At 41.0% G+C, this 19,177-nt stretch overlaps 1 protein-coding gene across 10 annotated transcripts in view; it reads right to left on the bottom strand.

Annotated features, from left to right (window-relative positions):
* PTPRM (protein tyrosine phosphatase receptor type M) overlaps positions 1 to 19,177 on the bottom strand; it is a 799,041-nt gene that overhangs the window by 226,316 nt on the left and 553,548 nt on the right. For all 10 annotated transcript variants that reach the window (XM_032421158.1, XM_032421157.1, XM_032421160.1 and 7 more), the window contains one exon: positions 10,869 to 11,001. In XM_032421158.1, coding sequence (XP_032277049.1) covers positions 10,869 to 11,001 — 133 coding nt within the window. The remainder of the gene's footprint in view (positions 1 to 10,868; positions 11,002 to 19,177) is intronic.

The raw sequence follows: 19,177 nt of genomic DNA, 5'->3' as shown, positions 1-19,177 counted from the left end.
CCATGCTCATAGTATCAAAGAAATTCATCCTGTAGCTGTTTATTCATTTTTGAATATGATAAATTTTTTCTAAATTGATGTTGGTTGTGAAAACTATCTAAAGGAGTACTCGCTTTATAAAAAAACATTTCAGAGGTGGTTTAAAAATAAATAATACTTTAAGTAAATGATAGTTTAGGAACTCATTTTCTTTTAATTAAGCTGTATCTGAATTTAAATATATCCCTACTCACTTAAACTATTTCAATATATCAAACTGACAGTGTAAATAATTGTTATTCAAACTATTCAAAATAGGGACCCTGTCCACCAGAATGCCTACACTACAGAAAACTTAAAAAGTATCTTATGCTGTTACAAAATTTACGTCTCCCAAATTAATAAGAAGCCAAAGCAATTCAAAGTCCAGTGTCGCACTGAAGGGCTTGCATTAAATAAGAGTTTTTGTCTATAATTGTGAAATACACTTCATACCTACAACCACAAAGCACCTTGCAGGGCATGAGAGCAGAGTGTCAGAGACGGTTAGGAAAAAAACACACCACAGCCCTTAATATATTATAATCTAATAGAAAAGACAAATGGGACCCAGGTAACTCAAGAGCCTGCATGCAAGGAGAGTGTACGTGAGCTCTGTAATGAGGGGGTGAGTAAGGAAAGCACCAAATCCCAGCATCCAAATTGGATGGAATTCTGGCATTCGGGCAGGTGCTGCTTCAAGCCGCCTGGGGACCAGAGTAAACTTTCAGAAGTCGAGTTCACGCCTGCGCATGTGCCTGTGCGAGCAAACGGGCCATTCTTAGATACAACCAGGGCTGCATTTTTTGTCAATTTTCTGCTTTGTGTTGTGTTCACAAACAAATAGAAATATGTTGAATTTAATAAGCAAGTCACGTTTTGCTTGTTGCACTACAACCCATAAAAATAGCTTCACTTTTATTTCTCCCACAGCAGTGCTGATGGGGAAACAGCATATATGAGAATAACAGCAACAAAAACTGCCTCCAATGGGTCTGGGGAAGCCCTGGGCGCCTTAAAAGACATATTGTGAGGGCACTGGGCAAAACCACGCTTTTTCCTATTGAATACCTCCATACACTGTTTGCATCTGTAATGTGAGGTCTGCCAAAGAGAGAGAGAGAGAGAGAGAGAGAGAGAGAGAGAGAAAAGTATTCCTCTCCTCATTAACTCAGTAGTCCCTCTCTATTCTCTTTAAAATTAAACTTTATGTAATTTTCTACAAATGAACCTAAGTCAAAGATTCCAGATAGAACTCCTTTCCTTGTTAAAAAGAAATTTAGATTTATGTTAGAGAACAGGGATCAGGAATCTTGACCAAAGAATATATATGTATATTTCTCCTATACTCTACGGATTTTTCATTATTGTCTCACTCATCAATACAAAACAAAACCAGAAAGAATTGAAGGAGTGATCCTATTAAGTTTGAATTCCTAACCAAGATGACAGGTTTAAAGTCATCCTCAGTTTTCAAGTCCTGGGAACTTCCCACTCTACAAACCAGAAAGCAAAGTCATGTCAACATGAATGGTGACATACGTCCCCTACAGAACACAGACAGCCTGGACGGGACTGAACGGGGAGCATCCAAGCACACCATCCGGGGACATCACCTGTGGAGAATGGTCAGTTTCAGTGGTAAATGTGCAACCCCTTCTTAACCCCCTTCTAGGTACCATCAGACTTGAGCTTCAGAGGTAAGAGAGACCAGATATAGGATAAAAATGGGCTGTGTGGGAAAGTTACAGCCATCAAAATTACCAACCAGCAGAACAACTGTCCCCTGAGATGGCTGGCAGGCACCCTGCTCAATGTGTGCAGGTTCGGGGCTCGTGCGCAGTGCCCAAGACAAGAATGGCTCTGGAGGTTGACCCTGACCTCTGGGAATTGAGACAGTTGGCTGAGCAGGATCTAGGGCAGGTGCAAGGAGTCCAAACACATGCACGACACTATTCAGCACACCGAGGAGAGTGATGCTGGCCTTTGGGTCTGACCCCAGAGGCAGACCACGCGGCCCCTTACTGGGTCTGGGTCTCACAGGTTTGGATATACAAGGTATTTGTGTTGAATGCCAAGACCATGACCACTCAGAAGAATTGGGGGCTTAGAGAGAAATCCCCGAGAGTGGTAGTATTGATGCCCCAAGACTTTGGCTTAGTTCTCTGTAAGCCATATTCCAGCCCTCTTGACTGAGCAGGGGCCTGAGCAGAAAACTCACTGCTGGGTGTCTGGCCCAAGAGTGGTCTTCCCTTGTGCCGTCAGCTGTAGCACCTGCACCAACGCCTGGCTTCCGGCTACAGGGACAGTGAGCTATCTTACTCCCGCGAGCTGTGTTCCTTGCTACCTTGATGATTAAAGACCCATGTTCTCCAGGGGCAAAGGAGAGGCGGACTCCCTTTAAAGGAGAAACAAGCCCTTGTCTTTGCTTGTGTCTTGAGTATGAAAACAAGAACTCTGAAGCATGCATGCATGGGCATTGAACCTACAGTCAGCTACAGCTCATAATCTGAAGTAGCAGATTATGTATATTATTAATATAGTTAATATTTATTGGGGCTAGCACTTTGATGGTAAGAACTCGTTTTCTTCTTCTAACATTCTTACGAGGTAAGTACTAGTATTATGCCCTTGGTATATATACCCGCGGAGACCGAGGGACACAAAGCCAAGCATCTCGCCCATGGTCACACAGCTTGTAAGCCACAGAACCAAGGAGTGCACCCAGGCAATTGTCTTTAGGGACTGCTGGTACCTGCACGCCATTCCCAGACTCTAGTTTGTCTCTGAGGAGGAAAGGCTGGGGTAAAACACTCCCTTGCTTCATGGCTCACTGTCAAACGTAACAAAGTTCTCTCAGTCACTACACCAGACAAGGATACAACACCCTCACTTTGTGAGTTATCCAAAGTAAACGTAACGGCTGAAAAAATGACATGAAATACACATCCTTGAAAGGATTTACGAAACACTTCTGTAAAGGCGGAAGTGGAAAAAGCTTTTATTTAGCTATCTTCCTGTGATGGCTCAAAAAGAAGACTAAAACACGATGGCAGAGTTTCAAGTATTTGCAGACTTACAGCAATGGTAAACTGCCGCAAGCTGATGACTATGCCATTTCCAGCTAATGGATCCAGGCAGCACGTGAGTTTTAACAGAGCAAGAGGCATCTCTGAGTTTAGTGCTGTGGCCGTAAGTGGTGGAGCAGAGTGGTTAACAATCAGACACACCTGACTTATGCTAGGTTCTGCCCTGTACTACCTATGTTACCTTGAACAACTTTCCAAACTTCTGGGCCCCTATGCTATTATTTATCAAGCACCAGCTGCGTGTACAAGTTATCTTACTTAATCTTCGTGGCCCCCTATGAAGTACACAGTAGCCTCATCACCACATTTCCCACTGCAAACTGAGTTCAGAGAGGGTAAGTAAGTCATCCACATTTACTCTGCTACCAACTAGGAGCTGGGATTCAAACCAGGTCTGTAAGATTCTAAATCTCAAGTGGCTGCCCCTTACCATTCTCTGACATTTTCTTCCTATAAAATAAAAACAAAATAAAAACTTGGTGCCTGTGTTTCCCATCTTCCTGTTTAAAATAAAATCTTCTGTATAAATAGCTCCCAAAGAACCCTTAATAGAACATAAGAGACCATAGTCAAACCATTAGGTTGAGTCCAGAAATAGCGGCTAATATAGGAGCTATTAGGATAATCACATAAAGTCTGGGTTAGAGGAGGCCTCAGTTTGTTTAACTTCTCTCTGTACCACAAACCACCCAGTTACCATCTAGAAAACTGAAGGACATTAGCTGATTGACAGATTAGGATGACATATCCATACTTATTTGCGTACCCAGCTCTCCGGTTTCATGCATGCCAAAGCGTGTGCTAGAGCAGAAAAATCTCAGCATCTGCATATTTATATGGCTGCCTATCAAGTACACATATTCTAAACAATAATCACAAAGAAATATCTACATATGACTCTCTCAACGTGGTTTCAGAAAATGTGATTTTGAAACAAGACTGAATAGAGCATCCAGACTTAAGACATTTTCCACATACAGCTCACATGGAGCTATAGTGGAAAAAAATTCTTATCACATATGTAAACAAGTATAGCAGAAGAACTATAGAGAATGCCAACTTGCCTCCAGCCACATGTTGCAGGCATCTCTTTGAAAATTGGGCTTTTATCAAATTTTCTCTCTTATCTTTTTTGTTTCGTGATGTCTTCAGAAATACTTCCTATTTTTATTGAGATTTTTCTCTCGGTATCAGTATTGTTTAAATATAATAGAATAGGTTCTATTGACTGTTTCTTTTGCTGTGCAAAAGCTTTTTATCTTGATGAAGTCCCAATAGTTCATTTTTGCCCTTGCTTCCCTTGCCTTTGGCGATGTTTCTAGGAAGAAGTTGCTGCAGCTGAGGTCGAAGAGGTTGCTACCTGTGATGCGGAGAAAGGGGAACCCTCCTACACTGTTGGTGGGAATGCAAGCTGGTGCAGCCACTCTGGAAAACAGTATGGAGGTTCCTCAAAAAGTTGAAAATAGAGCTACCATACGATCCAGCAATTGCACTACTGAGTATTTACCCCAAAGATACAAATGTAGGGATCCGAAAGGGTACGTGCACCCCGATGTTTATAGCAGCAACGTCCACAATAGCCAAACTGTGGAAAGAGCCAAGATGTCCAACGAGAGATGAATGGATAAAGAAGAAGTGGTATATATATACAATGGAATATTATGCAGCCATCAAAAGGAATGAGATCTTGCCATTTGCAACGATGTGGATGGAACTGGAGGGTGTTATGCTGAGCGAAATAAGTCAATCAGAGAAAGACATGTATCATATGACCTCATTGATATGAGGAATTCTTAATCTCAGGAAACAAACTGAGGGCTGCTGGAGTGGTGGGGGGGTGGGAGGGATGGGGTGGCTGCGTGATAGACATTGGGGAGGGTATGTGCTATGGTGAGTGTTGTGAATTGTGTAAGACTGCTGAATCACAGATCTGTACCCCTGAAACAAATAATACATTATATGTTTAAAAAAAAAAAAAAAAAAAGAAGATAGCAGGAGGGGAAGAATGAAGGGGGGGAAATCGGAGGGGGAGATGAACCATGAGAGACTATGGACTCTGAAAAACAAACTGAGGGTTCTAGAGGGGAGGGGGGTGGGGAGATGGGTTAGCCTGGTGATGGGTATTAAAGAGGGCACGTTTTGCATGGAGCACTGGGTGCTATATGCAAATAATGAATCATGGATCACTACATCAAAAACTAATGATGTAATGTATGGTGATTAACATAACATAGTAATAAAAAAAAGAAAAAATAAATATAATAGAATAGGTTCTAAATATTTAATGACATGTGCTGCATTTGCAAAATGTACACCTGTTAAAATATGTTCTGGAAAGGAGGTAGAGGTACAGTGCTTCAGGATTAAAATAGTCACATTTACCTATAACAGGTGTTCATGTAGTTGAATAGCTAACATTTGCTATTTTGACCAAGAATGCATATCTCTTTAATTATTTTCATATAGCTACAACTTCTCTAATTTCTATTTTCCACAATAGCTGAAACAGGATTATTGTAATTAATACAAATGTCCTCAAATTTCTAAAAGATCTATAACAATTTTAGAAACAATAGTAAATATAATTAATCAGGGTAAAATTGATGGTGCTTGTATGCTAAATTCTGTCAAACACGTTATTGAGATAAATTATTCCCTATGAAAAATGTTGAAAATACAGGTATTTTCATTTTCACGAATATATTTAATTATACATGGATGAAAAATTATAAATACTAAGTATCTCCTGCTCAATTTATTATATATTAACTTTGAGAATACAATTGACCCTTGAACAGCACAGGTTTGAATTGTGTGGGTCCACTTATACACTTTTTTTTTTCAATACAGTAGAGTAGTGTAAATGTATTATGATTTTCTTAGTAACATTCTTTTCTCTAGCTTACTTTATTGTAAGAATATAGTATATAAAACATACAACATAGAAAATATGTTAATTGACTATGTTATCAACTGTCAGTAGGCTATCGGCAGTTGAGTTTTGGAAGAGCCCTTATACTTGGATGTTTGCATGACGGGGGGGTCAGTGCCCCTCACCCCCACGTTGTTCAAGAGTCAACTGTATATTGTCATATGACTCCATGAAACTTTAATTTCATATCCATCTTATAGCCTTTCTTAACATTTGCTGCATCAAAACACTGCACCCTCAAAAGAACACATATTTTGGGGAAAGAGAAAACAATAAGAAGTAGCTTTCCTTATCAGATAAAATAAAAATAAATGTAAAGGTTTTGTAACAGTTTTTAAGGAAAAGGTAGTTTCATATTATATTAGTCCAAGCAAGGCTCAAATGGATTAAGATTCATCCATAAATTAACAACTAGTCATTCATTTGTGATAGGTTTATAAAACATTATAGCCAGGGCGCCTGGGTGGCTCAGTCGGTTAAGCGTCTGCCTTCCGGCTCAGGTCATGATCCCAGGGTCCTGGGATTGAGCCCCGCGTCGGGCTCCCTGCTCGGTGGGGAGCCTGCTTCTCCCTCTCTCTCTGCCTGCCACTCTGCCTACTTGTGTTCTCTTTCTCTGTCAAATAAATAAATAAATAAATAAATCTTTAAAAAAAAAAAAAAAAACCAAAAAAACATTATAGCCAAATAAAACTGATGGTTGTCTCTGCTTTTAGTCATTATTGCCTCGATGTAAATGAATTCCATGAGTTAGCATGAGTTGAACAGATTTTACCTATCCTACTGAAGGCCTACCTTCAGCGACTACTTTTTACAGAAGGCCAGTCCTTCAGAAAGCAACATGATCTTAGCTAAGCTAATAATTGGCAAAGCCTCCCAGTTAAATGTGCTGTCCCCCCCGAATCCTAGGAGCTCAGGCCCATCTGGCCCAGCATGCTGACAGACTTCCCATTGTATTTCCAGAAATACTGATGAGCATGGTCCACCACACTTTCTCCTGGGCCTGTCTGTCTTTATGACCAATGGCACATAGTGGCCTTGGCTGACATCGAGCGCCATGGGCAGAAGCATCGGGAGCTAACTAGCCCATGCAGGAATGGAACCCGAATCTGATTAGCATCAGGCTTTAACCAGTAAAACGACTAATGACATACTGAACCCCACACCTGGGGCAGTTCTTTCCTTCCCTCTCTCCGCCTTCCCTGTTTTCATTTTCCTCCCCGCTCCCTCCTTTCCCTCCTGTCTGACAGTGGGAAACCGGGCTAAAAGATAAGCAGTTCACCGAGTCACACCTCTAGACTTGAGCCAACTGAACCAAGACAGCCTTTGGAAGAACTACAGGCTTTGTTCAAATAATGAAATACAGCAATGAGTTGCCCACTGTACTTCTAGAATAGCACACGTACAATGTCAACAGAGGCTGCAGCATAGAGAAAACCCGGTATTTTGAAGTGGGGGGGACTTTAGAGATCATCCAGTATAATTTTCTCAACTTACAAATGAGGACACTAAGGCCCAGAGAAGTTCAGAATCACAAACGTAGTTAAAATACAGGTCTAGGAATTCCAAATCCAAAGTCGGTGTTCTTCTGGGGGTGGTGGGAGGTGAGCAAAGTGGGGGCAGGGGGTCAAAAGGTGGTGAGGGGTGTAACTAAATTCATTGTGGTGATCAGTTTACAATATATACAAATATTGAATCATGATGTTGTATGCCTGAAACTAATGTAATGTTATATGGCAGTCCTCAATAAAAAATCAATTCAGTGTTCTTCTAACCAAACAATGTGGCTTATTACATATCAATGATACTCCTGCAACTTATGATTAATATCATGCTTTAATGATTTAAGAATACAGCTTTTAAAATTTAGACTAAAATTTTGGAGAAAACCCCAAATAATTAGAATTTTTAAGAATGCCTACTGAATATGAAAGTTTGTACCACATGACTGTTCAGGTCTAAATTTTACAAGTTTTGTATTTATAGGCATGACATATTGGCAAATTTACCTTCTGGAGAGCATATTCTGTATTTCAGAAAAAGCAAATACAAAAGTGGTATGTGCTGTGAAAACAACCTTTTTCAGATTAGTACCTGGTAAATAATCATGTAAATTTGATATGAGCTATTGGTATTTAGTCCAATATTGTATCAAGACCATATGTTACTGGAGGCAAGCTCTTCAAATGCATAATTTATAACATAACCCCCGTGACTACCTGAGAGACCTAGGTAGAATAATGAATTAATCCAGCAGAAATAGACCCTCGGAGGATGAAATGACATTTAGCTAAGGTCACAAGGGCAACTGGATTAGTAGTCTCAGGCTATTCCTCATAGAGAGTTTGCCAGATGACACAAAAATCCAATATATTCCCTTAACTAAAAATAAATCTCCTCAAAATGTTTAGTTTGGAGGGGTGTGGGGGGATGGGTTAGCCCGGTGATGGGTATTAAGGAGGGCACATATTGAATGGAGCACTGGGTGTTATACGCAAACAATGAACCATGGATCACTACATCAAAAACTAATGATGTAATAGTGTATGGTGATTAACATAACATAATAAAATAAAATTTAAAAAAATGTTTAGTTTGAATATGCAGGCATGGAAAGGCCTAGTGTTGCTTCAAATTTATACTGAGCAATATTAAAAAAGAACAGGACCAACCACTGGTAGCAAAGGTAAGCTATCTGCATAAACACTGGGGTGGGAGCAATGCAGAGCATCCAGGAGAAAAATGCCTAAGAGGTGATGGAGAAGTAAGAGAAGAAGAAATAAAAAAAGAGAAACATGGAGGAGGCAAGAACTAAAGAGATAAATAGCTAAAGAAGAAGAAAAGAAGGATAAAGAAAAGAAAGTTACAGAGAAGTGAAATGAAAAGAAAAAAATAATAAAAAATGAAGAGACTTCCATTTATATGACTAATAGGTCATGGGATCTAATGGACACCATGGTCACCATAGTTAACAACACTGGGTTGCACGTTTGAAAGTTGCTAAGAGAGTAGATCTTTTTTTTTTTTTTAAAGATTTTATTTACTTATTTGATAGAGAGACAGATTGAGTACAAGTCGGGGTGGGGAGGGGCAGAGGGAGAGGGAGAAGCAGAGTCCCCAGAGAGCAGGGAGCCTGACATGAGACTCGATCCTGGGACTCCAGGATCATGATCTGAGACGAAGGCAGATGCTTGACTGACTGAGCCACCCAGGCACCCCACTAAGAGAGTAGATCTTAAAAGCTCTCATCAGAAGAAAAAAATGGAAAGAAAAATAAGGAGAGAAATTAAATGATGGGTGGAAAAAGAAAGGAATTGAGGATGTAGAACAGGTGGGAAGGAAGCACTCAAACGATGGGGGTCCATTAGTACCATGTGCGGCTGGGACAGAGCAGTGGTTTGTCCTGGGGCCTGAGTAGAACAATAAACATAAGATGAAGGACAAAGCAAGAAGAGATGCATATTGGATATGAACTCACCCCCTAAATACTGTGTTACCCGAGGTTTTCTCTTCATCCTTGACTTCCTTCTCCCTCTACAGTGACTCTGAGTGACCTCATCCAAACCCAGGGCTTCAGCTCAGCACAGGCCGATGACTTGGTCTGTGGAAAGTGTTATTCCGAGTCCGCACCAGCACATCCAACTGCCCAGTGGAAGTTTCCACTGAACTTCACAGGAACAGCGAACTGAAAAAATGCAAGGCCTACCTCTCCAATCTTCACTCTCCACATATGTTCTGCTTTCCACATTCCACATTTTCTGAATGGTAATATCTCGACTAAGCTGCCCAAGACAGTAAATAGATTCTTTCTATGTTGCTCTTTCTCCCTGGGCTTCTGCCTCCAAATGGCCACTAAAACTTACCTCCCAATATTTCTAAAGTTGCCCCGTCTTCATCCAACTGCTCCTGCTGATTTGAGTTCTTTTCCCTCTCCACTGTGCTCAATCCTAATATCAGAGTGATCTTTCTAAGATTAGAATGACATCCCATTACTACCTGCTTAAAGGCCATCTATAATTGTTTTTAAACTACAGAGAAAAGGATAAAGATCGAGTATTATTACTGTTTGGGAAAAATTAAGATATCACTATCTATATTTTTATATTGATAATTTTTATATAAATTGAACACTGTACCATTAATAAGTTTTTACTCATTTCTACAACACAAAAGGCACTGTATATTTTTCAAGGGTGGGAGGCAAGGATTGCTTGTTATAGCCATATTGGGTTTTCTCCTCCCCCAAACCACCCCTCGCCTAGACAGAGCAATCTGACAACATCCAACATGCTTTATTCTTGTCCTTAGTCATACCATGGGCTATGTTCCTGTAAGGCTGTTTTTTGAGAGTCTCTTTCTCATGGGGTGTTGTGCAGATTAAACCCCTAGTATGGTGTCTGCCTGCACATAACACAGGCTCAATAAATTTGGTCATCACCGTTACCTTCATTATAATGAGAAGAGGAAAAGTCTCATTTCTCATGTCCTTGAGAACATCAAAATGCATTAATACATTAGTAATCAGCACTAAAAATTTCCTGATTAGTAAATGTCTTTAAAGATTCTGCAGAGTTTTATGCACCAATGTGTGGGAAGACACATCATCTTACGTTAACTTGGCATGCTATGCTTGGCATAGTCATACAACACCACAGTCCCTACTCTAAATTTTGTCCCATAACCTTGAATGTGAGATGAGGAAAAATACCAACAATCAGAGTCACAGGTGTGTCTTCAAAACCAATTCAATAACTTGAATATTTTCACACTCATGAAGCAACTTGGCAAACAATGGGACAGAACTGCATCTCTGGCAACAGTTAGGAGCTCACCTTTTCTTCATTACCAACACAACTCCAAGAAATATAATAACGAACAGCAAGATGCCAGCAATGACTCCAGCAATTTTGACTGTATGGTCTGTTTCCTTCTCGGGTTCTGGGACTGGTTTCGGGGTGGCAGCTCCTGAAAATGGAAGGAAATGAAAAAGGACAGACGGTGGGTAAGAGAATAAAGATGTGACATTTTTAAAAATTTTGCTGCATTTAACAGACTAAGAAGACTTATCAGAGCCAGCAGACAGACAAGCTTTTGATTTTTTTCAACAGCTTTCATATGCACCGAAAGGAGGGTAACTGTTCATATTGCTCTTCAATATTTTATGAAACCATAACATAAGTTGGATAGCATACCCACGCCTGACCCTTTTCTAAGAGACTCTTCTCAAGCAGTTTTTTTTTTATATTTTATTATCTCTATTGGCTCCCTGCTCTTTCTGCCATTTAAAAACTTGCTAACAACACAATAGCTATCCTAAGCCTTTATCCAAATTTGATTTGCTGGAACATTTTCCTCAATTATTTTTCATAAGTGAAGCAGTAATTCCATAACATATTAGCCCAAACACCTGGAAAAGTGAGATAAGCTCATTTACCATGCATTTTACCAGCAATTGTTTTTTAACACAATAGAGATTTTTCCCCTGCCTTTGGAAATCTAAATCTAGGTCATATCTGGTAGGCAAAAGACTCCTTCTAAGCAATTTACTCACAAAGTGGGAAGCAGCTGATGATCACACTACTGGCACCCACATTTAATATCTGTTTAAATGAGATAACCAGAGCCTTCCAGTGGCTACTGTCTTAGCTCGCCTGCTTTTCCATTTCCAAAACACCGTTTGTCCTGTTTACGGTATAATGTGATGGAATGTCAAATCCATGTCTGATGAAATATCCATTTCCTCTGCTAAATGAGTTCAGGACGAAAAAATATTAGGAATGTAATGTTCAATTCACTAAGCAGAATCCATTTTTTTAAGGGCTTCCACCCTTTTTAATCAGAACGTGACAGTGTTGAGCATCTGAGCCATCATGCCACCATCCTCACGAGGGGTCAGGACAGATAATTCTGAAAGTAGAAATTTTATGTCCAAATTTCTTGCTTTAGAATTTTCTTGGTTTTGTTGGTAAAAAATGTAATTAAAATTGAATATTGAGGGGCGCCTGGGTGGCTCAGTTGTTAAGCATCTGCCTTCAGCTCAGGTCATGATCCCAGGGTCCTGGGATCGAACCCCGCATCGGGCTCCCTGCTCCATGGGAAGCCTGCTTCTCCCTCTTCCACTCCCCCCTGCTTGTGTTCCCTCTCTCGCTGTCTCTCTCTCTGTCAAATAAATAAATAAAATCTTTAAAAAAAAAATTGAATATTGATACCAGCCCTTTCTACCCTTTCGTTGGGTTTTCCATTCACACTTCACCTGATTCTTGAAACAACTTAGCCATCCTTGTGTCTGGTGCATTCCAGACTGGGCTTATCCTCAGATGAATCAGTACAGGGAGTGTTAAGCTCTCACTTTCCATCTGTTTCCATTGGAAACATATAAACTACATTTCTTTCAAAAGTTATTCATGTTAAGATTTTATATAAGATGCTGCCTCTTGAATCCAGCTGTGGCCATCAGACTGATGTAGCTGGTTAAGACTGGGGAGATACACAAGGCAGAAGATGACTTTCCATCTACACGTGCATTCCAATCAAAGTGACAATCATAATGAGAGCCGTTATGATGTAAAAATCATACCTTATTAAATACAAACCGTTCTGCATAACCTCTTTTAGGTCATTTTTATTTCTGATAACTTCAGGAGGATGTCCTGCTACTTTGTTTTAATAAATATCCCTCACACTAATTATCCAGATAAACCTTGAAACTGCTAATATTTACTATTTTTTAGTGTAATTACATCTTACGTATACCACTCCAATATGCCATTGGAACATACAACCGAGTGGTGGATTTGCAGGATATTGATACAGTAAATAAATTGCTAAGAGAGATTTAAAGATAAAATGTGTGTTACAAAAGGATGAGAATTTTTAAAAAATCCATATAAAAATAAACATTTAAAATTCACAAAAGTGAAAAAGGGGGCAATATTTTCCAATTTCGATTTCTTTTGTTCAATTAAAAAAACTTACCTTTAAAAAAATAAAATGAAATTGGTTTTATTCTTCCAAATGTTGGCATATTGGGAGCCATTCCATTGATCTCACCAGTTACTAGATTTCAAGTGGTCCAAATATATTTTCTAAATAACTGGTTCACTGAGTTTCTTTGTAACTAAATTAGGCCAGTAAGTACAACACTTGGGAAAGAAATATAGAAAGACTTTACTTAGCCTAAAATACTGAAATATAAAAAACAACACGGATACAACTCATACATCATAAACCCTCAGGAAGGGAGAATTTGTCTTGTTAATAGTCACGTTTGCTTCTGTTAACTAAATGACTGGTTGTGTTTCACGTTAGCCAAAATTTTTCCCAGGCTCCATGAGAACTGGTGAATACTCTACACATCTTTGCATCAGGAAAAGAGACCCCCTCGGAGCCTTTCATTCCCTTTGGGAAGAAGACAAATCCATTGTTATGCAGCCGGCATAAGCTCAGTATTATCATTCTTTAGCACTTTTAACTCATTTCACATTGCAGGTCAAGAAAATGAAATGTTCTATCTCTGCAGGACACAGTTGCAATGTGATTACGGTGGCAATCGTGCAGAATGGGAGAGAAGCTCAGAAAAGGAGAGGAGGGTTGCCCTGAGCTGGCGGCGAGCCATCCTCCTTTTGCCTGCCGCGGGGCAAGGCCACCAGACCACGGTGACAGTGCCAAGACGAAGGGGTTGATTGGAATGTCTGGGTTTAGGACTGATCCGGGAAGCAAGCATCAATGCAAACACAAATTGGGAGGGAATAAGTCACCCCACTGAGCTAATCTCAGGGAGGTAGGTGTGCGTCATTAATTCCAAGTTCACTCTGGGCACCCGTCATTCCTGCCTTTGTCTGCTTGCCCTGCCCCTCCAGCATTTCCTGAAACAGGTATCTTTATGACCCCCTTCCACAGGATGTTCTTTTCTCCACTTTTGTTTTTTTTTTGGAAACATGTGGTTGTGAGCTGTCAGTCAGCCTGGGACAGATGATAATTTGTGACAGAATGTGGTTGCAACTGATAGCTTGTTGTTTTTTCCCCCCTCACCCAAATCTATGAATTTAACAGTATAATTTACAAACTCCTTCGCAGAAGAGTTGTTTTCATAATATTTTCCCTTCTGTCTTGTTATTTTCTTGACAGGTTTCTAATGGTACGAACTTTTATTCCTTTTTTTTGGTATAAATTCTAATTCTTCAGGGAAAGGCATTTTTCCCCCTCTTCTACTGCGTATTCTGTTTAGAGTTTACTGCATGTTTAGATCCTTTTAAAGGGAATACATTCAAATGTGTGCATTTAATAGGAGGCGTTATCCAGGCTTGAACATACTCGTTAAAATGATGAATAAGCTAAATATTTCATAGATGGAGGGTGACAGGCTGCTGAACTTGTAGCATATAATCCTGACAGATGCCTCCTCTACTGATTCCTACTGATGGCTTTGGGTGTTTTGTTTTGTTTAATGACCAAGAAGATTAAAAAGGGTGGTATTCCAGTGAACTTGCATTAGGTAAGGTTAGAGATATAACATCTCGTGTGAAAAATCTCAAAGGAAAGGGAATGATTTTAGCCAATGCCTTATTTGGTTGGTTTTCAACTTAGCCGAAAACAGTGAGTCTTGGCCCGGTGTTTGATGTTAAATTACATAACAGCACACGCCAGGCCGAGAACATGATGTACTCAACCACTGGTTTGAGGTTTGGGCCCAATTTTGACTACTGAACTGGCTGCAGAAATTTTTCCAGAAGACCCAAGGACGCAAGCACAGAAGGCCACAAAAGCCATCACTGCTGCCTGGGGCTACTGACACAGCGGCCCCAGCACGACTGCCTCACCTTGAGGAAACGGGAAGCCTTCCTTTTTTTTTTTTTTAATTTAATTTAATTTTATTATGTTATGTTAGTCACACAGGAAGCCTTCCTAACAGGAAAAGTGAAGGAATAGCCCAGGGGAGTTTGGCATTCTGTCTGAATAATGGTGACTAGTGCTTGGCTTTCTCCTTGAATGTGGGAGAAAATCAGCAATATTCTTCATTTATTCAACAAGAATTAATCAAGTACCCCAGTGGTGCCATGCACTATTTTAGGAATACCACAGTGAACAAATGGGTCTAATAAAAACCTTTGTCCTCATGGAAGTTCTATTCTTGTGGGGAAGGACAGACCCAGACGGAAACAAATGCTGTCAGCAGGATGTGAATCAGTGCTGGTCTTCGGGGTGGAATCTTTGAGTGGGGCAGGTGCTACGCAACTTGGAGATACGGGATCAGAGAAGGAATCACTGAAAGAGGGAAGGGACGGAGCTCCACTGACACCCAGGGAGGAACATTCTAGGCAAAGGGAAGAAAAGATTAAAAGGTACAAGACGGGACTGTGGAATACCAAGGTGGGCTTGCAGGGGACTGAGCCGGGGAAGCGGTGGGACACAGTGTCAGAGTTGGGGGCACCTCCATAGGTCACCATGAGGACTTGGCTTTTTCGCCGCATGCGAGAGCTATGGGAGGATTTTAAGTGTTGGATGACGTGATCTGGCTTATGTTTCCGGGTCACACTGGCAGTGGTGTTTAGAATAGACTGTAGTGGGTCAATGGTGGAGACAGGAATATCAGTTATGAGGCTATTATAAATAATCCATGCAAGAGATTAAGATGGTTTGGAATAAGACTATAGCAGTGGAGGTGGTAAGATGAGGTCAACCTTGAGATATATCTTGACAGTTGAGCCACCAGCATTTGCCCATGTATGGGAAGGAGAGGGTGCTGGTACAATATCCAGCCTTCCAGCCTGAGTAAGATGGAGTGGCCCTCAATTGAAATGTGGAGAAGCAAGAGGAGCAGTGTGGAGAGGTAGGTGGGGAAATGAGGAGTTTGGTTTTGGGCTAGTTTTGAGATATTAGCCATCCAAAGGAGACAGCAGGTAGGCAGTTGGAAATAAAGGGGAGAGATCTAGGTAAATCAAGGTCATAAATGGGGGAGTTGTCAGCAAAAAGATGGTATTTAAAGCCATGAGACTGCACGAGGGCACTTAGGAGGCGAATGGGGGAGGGTGGTCATAAGGAGGAACCGGCAATGGAGATGAAAAGGAACAGCCAATGGATGAAGGAGGAAAGGCAGCAAGGAAGAGGGGGTCAGTGAGAATACAGACAGAGGAAGCATCAGTGTGGATGAGCCAGAGGAGAATGTAGGGATCAAGGAAAGTTTGTTTGTTTTGAAGATGGAAGAATGTACAGCATTTTTATTATTATTATTATGTTATGTTAATCACCATACATTACATCATTAGTTTTTGATGTACAGCATTTTGAATGCTAATGCTTATGACCCAACAGAGAAATTCTGATGAGGCAGCAGAGAAAGGAAGACTGCTGGACTGCTGGAGGGCCAGGAAGGGATGGGCTCCAGTGCTCAGGGAGGGGCTGCTTTCAGCCATAGGACAGACGCTTCACTCAGACAAACAGGAGATGCCAAGCACAGAGGCCTGAGGGTGAGCAGATGGTGGGGGGGGGTCTCATGGTAGAACATTTAACTGGACTCTTCTGACTGCTTCATTTTCCCAGTGACAGAGGAAGCAAGATGGGCAGGTGTGACTGTGCATGACGGAGGAGGTGAGGGTAATTTGGGGAGAGAGGAGAAGTTTTGAAATAGTTGCTGATAACAGTGAGAAGGAGAACGGGCGAGGCTGTGGATATATGGGATTGAGCGGTGACTAACCTTGAGTCCCAGAAGACACAGAGGCTTCTGAACAGCAGAGAGAGTAAGGAGATAGGGATGCACTGAGTGGTACAGGGGCGAAGGTCTAGGGGGAGAAGGGAGAGCTAGATACCTGGGCTTGCTGAGAAAGGCATAATGCGATGAATCCTGATGGTCTCAAGGCAGACTGTGATGGTGAGATGTGAGGGTTGGGGTAGGGGCTGTGGGTTTATCCAGGAGCACAGAGCTCTGGGGCCCCCTCCTCACTCCTCATAACTAGGATGAAGAAGAGGAAGAGGAGGAGAAAAAGGCAGAGGATGACACTACTCAGAGTTACATCCCAAAGGTGGGGAGGGGTGTGAAAAGTGGTCAGGAATTAATGGTGGAAGCATTTCTGGAATGGACACTTGCTTGAGCAATCCTACTCATGTGCTAATGCTAATCTTGGTTTTCATAATCTTCTAAGTCACAACTCCTTACTGAGTACCTTTTATGTTCGAAGTGCTGTAATTATATCTATAGGGGAATTCGAGATGAGTAAGAAGACTGGCACCTCATCATTCAGGGCACAACACCAGAAGCTACATGAAGTGCCATGTGTGAGCTCTAGAACCCAATGTGGTGCAGTGGACAGGGAGGCTTGGAAAGGCTCCTTGCCAGCGGTTGTAATATGAATGGGCTTGAAGGATGGGGAGGATTCCAATAGAAGGATGCCTTATAAGCCAAGACGGAGAGGTAGAGAGCACAAAGACATCTCTGTGATCAGATACTCATTTAGCTGGGCAAAAGCCCAGGTGCAGGCCAGGGAGTAGTGGAGGAGACGCTTGGGAAACTGAGGCTTTATGGTTTGCTTCCTGGCTTTGCTTACCAGCTAGAACAGCCTGTACTGAATATAAGAAACAAGGAGCCGCAGAAGATAATGGAGCTGTGCCTTGAGAGGAATAAGTACAGGCTCATGGGGGGGAAGGAGAGGCCAGGCATTTGGGGGCCATTGGGAAGGCTACTGCCTCACCTGAGCCTGGAGCCTCAATGTCTGATCTAAAGGGGTGAGTGTAACTGAAAGGTGAGCACAAGGGACTCATAGAAGGCATCCTACCGGCTGCACACAGGTGTGCTCAGGTCTCAGATGCCCAGTGCTAGCTGGATGCTGGTGCCATTTATGGAAGTACATGGCTGGCCTCCTGCCAGGGAAAATGTGTGTTTAGGTTGAACTGAATCTAAGCAACAAAATGCTTCATTCCCACCACACACAAATGGTTTCAGTGGCAAACCGAACACCAAAATACCACTCTTGGTATTTGGAGGCAAAGGAGAGAAAAACGGGGACAGCAACCATGGGAACCACTGAGAAACTGAGGAGGCTGAGACACCTTACAAGATGAGACATGAGGAAACATAAAAGCAGAAAGTAAAATGGCGGCTGTGGACATTCATAAGATGACAGTTTCCTCAAGCATGTTTCCCAGCACTCTGGTTCCAAAAGATGTTCTAAAGTGTCAACTGAGGAAGGCTCAGCCACTTTGTGCTAGGATTTTTATGACCTTATGGACTACAAAGGCTATTTTAATTAATTTTCATAGGTTTTTGGGTTTTTTTGTTTTACCTTTTGCAGAGGTAGATTTCTTTTCCTTTTCTTAAAAATAGCAACACCCTGGTTTTAAACAGGACCATGAGACAGTTCATTCATGTCTTGTTGTACAGAAAATTAGAATTCCTTGCAGTCTGTTTTTAGTTTTTTCAGCTGTGCCTTAACATTATACATAATCGTGAAACATCCACAAGATTTTTCATTTAAATTACATATCACTGTTTTTCTTCCTGGGAATGCAAAGTCAATCAACTACTCTGGAATAATCTACATTCACACTTTATGTATTATTTGTAACCTGATTATGCTTTTGAATTTATAACTGTTCCTTTGTCCCTAATTTCCACCCTAGGGCATGCAGAACATGTACGGCTTACAAGTAATAATCAGAAATACAATTTCTCATATAAAACTGAGATACTGGATTGTTTGATATACACTGTCTCTAAAAAATTAATCTACTTTTTTATTTTTGTTCTAATTTCATGACAGTTACTGCTTTCATTTATTGATGTGGCCAACACCCTGTGGGTAAGATGATCTATCAAAGCCTCATCACTTACTATCTGGGCACTAAAAGTTCCAAGAGAATTATTAGTGCTGTTACTATTCTGATGAAATAGCTTTATTTTTTCCATTTGCATTTCTCAAATCATGGTCAAGTCATAAAATGAGGAAACAACTTGTCAATAATAAGGTATCAACTGTGTTCACTTTTCATACAAAGTGAATAATCCATAAAGAGAATGCGAGTGGATGGTTTTTGAGGCTACCCCTGTTAAGAGTGAGTTTTGTTTGAAACTAAACTTTAAAGGCATTAAAATAAAAATCTGCTGTCCCTCTAATTTCCTTCCAGACTTTGTGTCTTGGGTCATGATTTG

Source organism: Phoca vitulina, unplaced genomic scaffold, assembly GCF_004348235.1.
Source record: "Phoca vitulina isolate PV1807 unplaced genomic scaffold, GSC_HSeal_1.0 scaffold24, whole genome shotgun sequence".
NCBI lineage: Eukaryota > Metazoa > Chordata > Mammalia > Carnivora > Phocidae > Phoca > Phoca vitulina.
This window is presented reverse-complemented; position numbering and strand designations above follow the sequence as displayed.